A 10,935-nucleotide genomic window follows, 5' to 3' on the forward strand; every position below is an offset into this window, starting at 1 on the left:
CAGAGGGAGCATTAAAAAAAACTGGAGAAATGGCAATATGTTAGCTGGTGTGTGTATGTGTGTGTGTGTGTGTGTGTGTGTGTGTGTGTGTGTGTTAACTCACTTTAAAGGTGCTATAAGTGTGTGTGTGTGTGTGTGTGTGTGTGTGTGTGTGTGTATGTTGACTCACTTCAAAGGTGCTATTAGTACAATTTGTACTGTCCCGTAGCACAAACTGACCCTAATATACCTGCGGGGGTTGATAGAGTTGTTGATCAATACAAGTGACTCAAAGATTATTTCTCCAGGTGCTGCTGCCTTTCAAAACTCACTTCCCCGGCCCTGACTGTGTATTGGAACAACCCCCCCCTCCCCCCCTCCCTCCCTCCTTCTCTCCCACCAACCCACTCTCATTCTCATCTGTTCGGCAGTAGAGGACAGTGCTACGAGTGACTGACCAGCGTCTCAAGACATTTCATTCTCAAGCCAAAAGATGACAAATGACAACACAGTATTACTATGGCACTATGTTACCCGGTGATATATCACCTCTTCACGAGACGTTTTCTGATGGATCGCTGCTCTCATTAGCCCGCTTACTCATCCCCGTTGCGAAACTGTGCCTTTATTATTTATGTAAATTACAGGCCACCGTAAGCAGCACCAGTAAGCGCCAGCCTGTCAATGTTGTTACAAATCCTCGGTTGCCAGTAGAGGTTGATAAAAGTCATAGATGACTTAATGCCCCTTTAATAAACCACTGTAGAAGATTCTGCTGCACAGGTGTCACAGAGAGGGCACGTATTGTAGAGAAAATCCCAGAGTCATGAGGTTACAGTCTTAAAAGCCAGTCAAACTCCAGTGATCCCACCAACGGCAATCCACCATCCATTCATTACTCTGCAAGTTGGTTCCACTGCTTTCCTGCCCCTTAACGACCTTCACTGTAGAGTCTCTATGGTTATAAAGACGGGTTTGGTGCTTTTTATCTTTATTAGGATGTTTCAGAGCGCCGTGGCACTGTATGCCCCCGCCGCACACACACTAGCATCACTCATGCAGCAGTGGAGTATAGCCCACAGCTACGAGCCCGAGGTACTTCTGTAGAGAAAATAATCATGCTAATATTTTACAGGCATTTATAATAGCAATGTCTCTTGTTAAATGGGCGGATATTGTGATTGAAACATTCAGAGAGATGATCCTTACCTGTTTAGGGGTTACTACAATCGAATATAATACCTAATCTGATGTCAAATTATGAATAATGCATTGTAAAAATAGTAATAATAATTCAGAAATGATCAGGTAACCACTAGCTTGTTATACAAGAAGGTCGTGGGCAGGTTGTGTCATTCTTGCTTTTGAGATGTTCATTGTTGTTGTTGGTTTGTTTTTTTATTTCACTTGTGTCAAGTCAGCTCATCTGTCAGTCACATACTGTCAACTCACAAGACTGTCTTTGGGATGGGCAGAGGGTGTGTGTGTGTGTGTGTGTGTGTGTGTGTGTGTGTGTGTGTGTGTGTGTGTGTGTGTGGCGGGGGCGTTGTCTAAGAGTGGAAACTTCTGTTTTAGAATTAAATGAGTTTTCTTTTTTAGCTCTAAAGTGGATCCTCTATGGAAATTGCTACAGTGTCTTTATTATATGTACCAGAGTGATGTTTTATTACTCAGCAAACAACAATATGACTAGATGTGCTTCTTATAAATCTTATACATTTAATTCGTGTTGGCTTTGGGTTGATTTCCCTGGTGTGGGAAGCATAGCAGTTGAAGAAACAGGGGAAATAAATCAGAGAAATAATGAAATAATGAGGTAACATCTGAAAGAAAGCACTGTATCACTGTTGCATCACAGAGTCAGCATGTACAGTATCTGTTAGAGCCAAACTTTAAGATACTACATTTAAGATTCACATATTTTCCTAAATGAATAGCAGCATATTAAATAAATGGATACTTGATTAGTTGCTTCTGCGCTTATTAGTGATGGAGGTGACTCCATATGAGCTATGAGTCATGTGAAAGTATAGCAAAATAACTTTCAGAATCACATTTATTCTGTTTATAGTGCTATGTATACATATCTTAAAAGTCAAACTGAATTTATGCTGAAAATGATTTCTTGATATTGTTACGCATAAAGCCAAAGAAAGATAGCTGCTTTGAGATCACTGCATTCCCTTATGCACCTTAACATAATTGACAACAATATAGCTTAATTTGAATGAAAAGTATTTAAAATTGAATAAATTACTTTTTTGAAGCAGCCTCGCCAACACTGGTGCTTATAGTGTCATATCGCTGCAATTTACAGAGGATTTAATCATATCAGAAAGGTGTTTTATTGTGACACACATTGCATGTGAATACTAATTACCGCCATCTGTGAAATGTTACAGGAACACAAAACGCTATTGTTAGAAAGATACACAGAGTGGCCAGACAATGAATATATTTGTTGACTGATGAAAATGTCCACATTCCACTACTTTCTTCCAAACTATAACTTACCCCGTAACATTTGGTAAATGCTAAACACATCTAAATTATTGCTTTTGTTTTATATATATGTTCACATTTCTGTTTCAGTAGATTATGCACAGTGAGGAGTAATAGGAAAGGTGAGACTGAAAGATTATGATATGGAACATAATCTGAGCATGGGATTCACCTTTGTGTCAACTGAACATTTGGAAGCTGTTTCTGATGCTTTAAGGGAACATCCAGATATCTAATGTCCTCTTATGGGACAATGACATTACCCAAAAGAGGTTTTTATATCAAAATGGTCAGAAAGTGGTAAATTCAGGGATTCCAACACCCATCCAGCCTGGAAGGTCTTCCTTACCATCCCCACCTTGACCTGAACAAAAGAGAAGCAAAGGAGCAAAATTGTCTGTCCTCCGAGGGGTTGTGGGGACTTTTGAAGTCCTTCTAACAATAGATTTAAACCATTACTATTCAAATTAATTTTACAGGTGACATGCATTGCACAAAAGGTAAAAAAAAAAAAAAGAACCCCTGTTTTTCAGCTGAGGAGACAGGGCAACTTTTTCAGAATGTGACAACTGTCTTTGAATACTCATTCTTCATACTTCACTGACTCTATTTTCAACTGACGTTAATCTTTTGGATTTAACAGTCTGGAACACATTATTTTGACTAGGTAATAGCTTTAATGCTGCTTCATGTTGAATTCCCTAATTCATACACTGTTAAAAGTAGATGTGATGACACGCTAATTTTTGCAAAAGAACAGAAGAAAGAAAGAAAGAAAGAAAGAAAGAAAGAAAGAAAGAAAGAAAGAAGTGACTCTCATGACTCTCATGACTCTCATGACTCTCATGACTCTCATCCTTCTTGTGAATTCATTTTGTCCAATTTGGGAGTTCTTCGTCTCAATTACCCATGAAAATCCCTTCCATTAGATGGTAGACTGGTAAGTTACATTTCAAAAGCAATGGGGAGTAGAGTAATTAAGTCTGCTTAAAGAAAGCAGTTAGAAGCTATAGAACGCTGTAGTCATTAGTACTATTGATTTGCCAATGATTTTTTTTTTTTTAAACCTACTTACTTCTAAAGACATAAAATGGAAAGCAGAGCTCAGTTCATGTTTTGTGGCTCTGATAGAAAGGAAATATGGGCGGGAGTCGGGCGATCAGAGTTTGACCGCTCTGTATTTGAAGTACTGGCAATAACAAAACAAAGGAGCAGCGATGAAAGATGATTATAGCCAATCAGATTCAGATTTTATCTTGCTTACTGGGATCATGGTGTCATTTTTGAAATCACTCGCGTACTAACCTGTGGCAAAGATGAACAGAAGTTTGTATACATGTTACCTTGGAAAAGAGCCCCCAGCCAGAGACGGGAATCAAAATTTTATGTCTGCCAGTGAGAGTTGAGCCAGTTCCCCTTCACAGAGGGTTTACAGGAAGAATGGAGAAAAAAAATACGGTTGGATGTTTTGAGTGCAACCTCTCGTAGGCATGATTTCAGTGATTTGTTTTGGCCTCCATCATCTCCCTTGGAGTACCTTATGGTCAGGTACCTCGATTAACTCAAAAAGACATTTTTCATTTTTCATTTTTCGCTTTTAGCGTACACATTTTACATTTCTGCCAGTGGAATGTGCTTGTATTTGTGTTACTGTTGTACCAAGTCAATACTGTGCACTCTCACAATTTTTCATCCCAATATCCTCAATAATGATCTGCGAGACGCAGTCCACAGTTCTCTAATCAGCACTCTTTTCATAGCTGCAGAACACCCAAAGTTTTCAAAACACACAGAATTGCATTTCATCAGTCACAATATGACAAATCAAATACTAATTACAATATCTGCCAAAATAAGATCAACAAATCATTTGTCCTATTCATATTACATTGCTGTATGGGCTGACATAAGCTTCTATTGGCCCTCCAAAGAAATTCATCATATATGCAAGTGCTGGAAACAGAATATATGGATATAAATCCTCTTGGCAGCATGCCTTCATGCCTGCCTGGAGGCTACAGAAATCCTGAGTCATATTTAGAAAGTGAATTATGGAGATCATAAATCCTCATCAGACCAACCTTTGACCAGTCACATACTTTAGACACGCTGTGCACAAGACGTGTGCACATGCTAATGACTGATAACAAGGAGATGGCATCAAGTGTCTGTTTACTGGTCTACTGCTTCACAGGCAAACACCTTGACACTGGCATATAGCTTCACAGCGGCGGCCTGAGGAGTAACTGACAGTTGTGGTATAAATGTCTAGCGGAGGAGCCTTCTGAAAGGAAGACGGATCGCAGTAAGCAGTGGATTATTGTTTTCAATTGAGTCTCGCACAGAAAAAAGCACCTTTTTGATTAGGTGGATAACAAACAGGCAGAATGGGTCTTACATGCTGGCACCGGAGCTGCCTAATCCTGCCTGGCTTAACACATGCACATATGTCCCCTCGCGCACTTTAATTTTCTCTCCTCTCGGTGAGCAAGCTGAAAAAAATAGGGAGGGCGAGGGCGAGAGGGAGGGAGGGAGAGAGGGAGGGGATGGGAAAGAAGACAGACCAAGGTGGGTGATATTATCCTCACAGCAAAAACTGCCTTGACCCATAACACCCACAGTCTCTCAGTAGCCTGCCTCTTTTCTTCCTTGCCTTTCGCAGCAGAAAAACAACACTCCTGAACCAACAGCATATACATGAATTATATAAAGCCGAGGTTCTTAATCTTTTTTGGTTTCAGGGACTGGAATGCGGTGGTCTTTTTCTCTTGTGGATCAGCAAGAACGACATCGCCTGCTTGACCCCCCCACTTACATTAAAACTAAACCTGTTTATGCTCAAACTGAGCGCAGAAAACAGCTGATTTCTACAGCAGATAACCATCCGGAGGGCTGCTCAGTGGTATCTCAGGGACTGACGCTGGGCCCCAACCCTGAGTCTGAGATATACAGCACAGCTACACACAGCACACTTAGTGCCAGTACAGGATAGAATAGAAGACAGCCAGTAGACAAGACCGGTGATGGGAAAAAATGCTGGCTTCGCTCTGCTGCAGCTGTAGTAGATACAGTGAAATTTACAATATCAAGAGCACAAGTAATAAATGTAGGGATGAGACTTTCTACATCGATAACAAACTAATATATTCATCAGCACACCATTCCTCATAAATTATAGTTGGGTTTTTTTTAATTACACAGCCATTATTACATAGAATGCCTAGTACCCATGTTGTTATGTCTTTACACAAACAATGCATAATGATAGGAATAGTCAATACAAAATTCTTTATGAAAATTAACATCATTAATTGGACACATCTAGGCCTGCATTTGACCTGACAACAGATTTTTTTTACAGCTTGGAAAATATCAGTCCTGAGATTAGAATAGTGAGTTTTAAATATTGTTAGTCTGTGTAGCCTATACCAAATGGAATTGAAATTAGGACAATTTATTGTATAAGAGAGAGTAGCATCTTATTTAAGGACAATGAACTCATGCAAAATATCTCAGGACAAGATGCTCTCTGCTTTCATACCTCCGTTGCTGCTTTTCAGTGGTGGTGCTCCTTTTAAATGCAGCACTAGTATGAGAAATGTAAATAGTATTTATGGACATACAGTATCAGTGACAATAAGGTGCCACAATTCTTCCAACCAGAACTCAGTTAACCATCAGATCATGAGGTCACCCCTGCAACACACACACACACACACACACACACACACATACATCCTCAATGCTTTACAAGCTACATAATACAAATCAAAACTAACACGTAGAAAGTGTTTTTGTTGGTTCATATCTTCTATGGCAATATACTGTAGTTTGAAAGAATAAGGTCACACTCTCTACAAGGTTGAAATTTACTGTAGCAGCGCTCCAGTTGTTACGTTAGATCAAACACAGTTAACCAGACTGACATTGCCACTGTTTGTATATCAGTCAGGGTAGCAATTAGTTCTCACCATTCTCCATTCGGCTTTTCTGTGCACATAATATTCCCCAAAGGTGTAAACACACGTATTTCTTCAATACTGCAGAATCAATCATCTCATTTGGAGGTAAAAACATTTAATGTCAAGGAAAACCATTTACCTCTGCTTTGCAATTGCACTTTTTTTTGTCTTTAAAGGTGGACAGCTCAGACCTCACATTCAATGGATCCTGATACAGTACAGGTACATGGCCTTGTCTCATTCACCAGAGAGTCCATAGTCTCTGAGTTTGAATGGTAACTCAGATAGTACTCTTGCAACTGAGAGTTAAGGTCCAGCTCTTGCTTCCGGGTCTTTTTCCTGCGCTTGTGGTTGACTGAGTGCCCCTGCAGCTGCCTCATGCTGTTGGGGTAGCGCCTCCACGAGACATAAATAACCAGAAGGATCAATGACACCGACAGGAACAGGGCTACGCTGCCTGCAATGATTTTATGGAAGGCCATATGTTCAAACTGTAGCTCTGGGATAAATGATGTGGAGGTTTCTGGGGAGATGGGCACTGTGGAGATCATGGCTGTGGCCTCCGTCTGTGCCTTTCTGTCCGTCACACCGGGAGGGACAGGCGGAGGGGTTAATCTCTGCACCGGTGACTCAGGATGACCTGGGTCTGTAAGGTCAGGGGGAGGCGGCGGGCGGGTTGTGATGTTCACAACCGGGGTTGAAGTCAGTAGGATCAGAGCAGTGGTGGAGACCACAAATATGTCCACACATATCGAGTGGTTCCTTGCAACATCCACGACCCGCTCTCCCTGCACCGACTTGGGACTGCTGCAGATCATGCTGATGTCCTTGGAATCTCTGGCGGTTTTGAGCCAGCCCATGAGCGGGCAGATGCTGGGGCTGCAGTCCCAGGCGTTACCGGCCAGGCTGACAGCGGTGAGGGAGGTCCACGCTGCTACGGCTTCCATAGGCACACCGCTGAGCTTGTTCGATTCAAGGTTGAGTATTTGTAAGTTTGGCATACACTGGAAAACAGCTGGGTCCAACATTTGGATTTCATTCCCTGAAAGGTCTAGTTTCTGTAGTGTATGCCAGGTCCAAGGCGAGCCCTGATTGATGGATCGTATGCGGTTCCATTGCAAGTAAAGGGCCTGGAGGTTGGTAAGGCGCGGGAAAAGAAAGAAATTAATCCTGGAAAATTGATTGTGCTCTAAATGAAGCTCTTTCAACTTGAACAGCCCTAAGAATGTTGTGCGGGTGAGGCTCCGCAAGCGATTATAACCCAAATCTAGAAACTCCAGGCTGCGGCATTCCAGAAACGTGCGAACAAGGATCTGTTTCAGACCGTTAGACCGAAGGTGGAGGTTCTGTAGCTTGCGCAGGCCGTAGAAATGGCCTGGCTGCAGGGACTGTAGCTGATTGTAGGACAAGTCAAGATTGCGCAGGTTGGGTACGGCGCTGAAGGTGTTATTGTGCAGATGTGTGATCTTGTTGGAGCTGAGGATCAGCTCTTTGAGCCTGCGCACACCGTGGAAGGCTAAAGCATCTATAACACCGATGGAGTTGTGGTCCAGGTAAAGCCAGATTAGCTGATTGAGATGAGCAAACTGGTACGGCAACAGAACCAGCAGGTTGTTGTAGCGCAGAGACAGACCCTGGCATCCGGTGGTGATGTTCTCTGGGATGTCTTGGAAAATGCCAGATTCGCAATAAACAATCTTCCCTTCACAGCGACAACTTGCGGGGCACATCCTCTCCCCCTTGCTGAGCAGCAGCAACACAGCTGCCTGCAGAAGAAGACAAGATAACCTCCAGTCCCAGATCACAGAACCTGTTGGGGGTAGAGTGGGGGAGAGGCAATCAAAAGGCTGACTAGTGTTAGAAAATGTGTGCTCAAAGACTTATAAATAAGTAAAGCTGGGAAATTCATTCTTCAAACAGAAGGAGTCTGTAGTGAAGACCAGCTTTAAGTCTGATGTCTCAGTGCATGAAGAATTGATAATGGAGTCTGGCATACTTTAATGGATGTGTGAAAATATTCAGACATAGTGTTGAATCAATAAGAAGGCATAAGCAATAGATATGACTTCAATAAATATTTAAATAGATACTTGAATAGCCCACTTAAATAAATACTCGTCCTACTTATTCAAATTTTACGTGCAAAATAAATAAATAAATAAAACAAGCCCAAGCCTCCAATTTTAGGAACTAATAACCATGGCAATATAAATTGATCAAATCACCTCATAGCTGTCGTCTTGGCTGCAATGGGCCTCAAGAGGGAGAAAATGTGTCAATAAATTATGTAAAACATAATGGCTTACCCATCGTTAGTGAAGGAAGGATTAATCCTCTGAAATAAATGGATGGAGAGCACATTAAACTGCTCTCAGATGAGAAAATCGCAGTTCAGGCAACCTTTTGTCGGAGTTAGAGTCGATCCGCATGGTGAGCATCACTTCTGCTTCCAATTAGAGGAGGAAACCATATAAATGCAAGTTTACGCAGCGTTGAAAACCGCTCTGATTTCTGTCTGAAGCCCTCAGAAATAGGACACCTTCACACTTGGATCTTAGTTGGAGCCGCTGCTAGTTCAGCCTGCTGTGTGCGCAATAACCCGTTTGAGCGCCAATAGACTGATCCACAATCCTCCATGCAGTCTCTCTCTCTCTCTCTCTCTCTCTCTCTCTCTCTCTCTCTCTCTCTCTCTCTCTCTCTCTCTCTCTCTCTCTCTCTCTCTCTCTCCCTTTCAAATGCGTAAAGACGCGTAGGCGAGCAAATACTCTCGCTCGTTTTAACATCTGTAATGACTGATGATACTATCAATTATTGCTTATAAGAAAAACTTAAATATTAGTGCATAATTATGTTAAAAAAGGTTCTTAATTTATTCCAATGACAGCATCTGTGTTTTTTTTTTCTCGTTTGGCACTATATCCCACATTTGGGAGATAATCCAGTTGGTGCGGTTATATTTTTAACCACAGTGGTGTGTATTTCATCCAGATCCCACAAGCGTTTGATTAAGTCAGTGGCAGGTCACTGGTTTATGAAATAGGCCTGCATCTAACCTGCTGTTCGGAAAATTCTGCTTTATCTGGCCATTTGGATTCCAGTATATTTAGGCCCACAATGAAATAGTTGTTTTCAAGTTCCTCAATAACTGTTTCAATTCTCTTTGTCCTTTTTGGTAGGCATTATCATTCCTTCTCTTCCCTGCTGATTTTTTTTATGTCTGATACCAAGACAATAAACTTTGCATTATGCAGGTCCCCGTTCCTTTTACAGCTTGTCCACGCAGTAGTTGATTTGCATGGGAAAACGTCAACAAAGCACCAATAATAACACATTTTGAATAACAGACCAGGATAAGATGTCACTTGCACATTTAGGGGATATTATCCAAACAGTTGTTATTGAAGTAGGTGAGATGCACTATTTACAACAAACGCATCATTTTGCACATATTCCCATTGAAACTAGTGAGACTTTGCAAATGTAGGGGCTTTTGGTGGTGGTCCAGTGCCTCAGGCATGTTGCACCTGACCTGCAGCCAACAGATGTGAGTTTACACATTCCCCACTGAAATTAATCTAGAAATATCTTTAGCTGGTCAAATCTGCCCTGCTGGATATTAGATTATGTGTTACTTACCAAAAGTTGTTATTTTGTTTGTATCTCAACCTGTTGATGCCAGACTTAGAACATGGCTTTAATAGATTAACATACAGATGGAGTTTTTTTTGTTCATGGGCAATTTGACAAACATCAAGGCTGTTATTAACCAATGAACTTGTGAAATGCTGCTGTAATGTAACCTATCATTGCTTTGGAACAGCTGATCAGGTCACCATGAACCTGCAAAAGCTGTTAGCTCAGCTGTTTTCAAATTGACCATAAGGGGCCAATTACCAAAAATATCTTACTGTAACCTGCTTGACAAAATTTCTTGAAATTTGGTATACATGCCCTAAGATACAGCAGCCTACATTCATAGAGGCGGCAGTAGACCATAACATTTTGATTTCATTAGCATGTTTTGCAACCTATTAGCTTGTAATTCAAAGTTAGTTGAAATTTGGGGTGTGAGTGGGACAGGGGGGTTGAGGTCGACGGGGTATAGAGGACCAGAAGGGGAATAGCACACTATAAACAGTTTAACTATTCATATGTCATTCCTATGAGGTTCAAGGACTAGAGGCAGTAGACCTTAAACACAGCTAACAGCAGTGTGTATAGTTGATGGTGGGGGGGGGGGTGTAGTGGTGATGATGATGATGATGATGATGATTTTGATGATTTTGATGATGATGATGATGGTAGGATCTATGATAACATTTCCTTTGTGAAAACAATGAGGAAGGTCACATAATCCAAAACCATGTGTTTGTTGATTCATTCATTCATTCTAAGATGTCAGGAAGGGGAGTAATCAGGGCTTTGTTTCTAATCTCAGTGGCTGATTTAAACAATCATTATGATAATAACTGTTTAAGTGCGATGTTGACAT

General features: G+C 41.3%; 1 protein-coding gene across 1 annotated transcript; it reads right to left on the bottom strand.

The window, feature by feature from the left end:
• Positions 1–6,628: 6,628 nt before the first annotated feature.
• On the bottom strand, positions 6,629–8,872 carry lrrtm4l2 (leucine rich repeat transmembrane neuronal 4 like 2). The gene is made up of 3 exons (XM_071534218.1): positions 8,844–8,872; positions 8,750–8,778; positions 6,629–8,253 (listed from the first exon to the last, which is right to left on the bottom strand). Exons 1-3 carry the CDS (start codon positions 8,870–8,872, stop codon positions 6,629–6,631), a joined length of 1,683 nt encoding a protein of 560 aa, XP_071390319.1.
• Positions 8,873–10,935: the final 2,063 nt, after the last annotated feature.

Source organism: Centroberyx affinis, unplaced genomic scaffold (assembly GCF_046629955.1).
Source record: "Centroberyx affinis isolate AG114_WGS23_722 - 3 ecotype Tasmania unplaced genomic scaffold, CSIRO-AGI_Caff_v1 ptg000168l_1, whole genome shotgun sequence".
NCBI lineage: Eukaryota > Metazoa > Chordata > Actinopteri > Beryciformes > Berycidae > Centroberyx > Centroberyx affinis.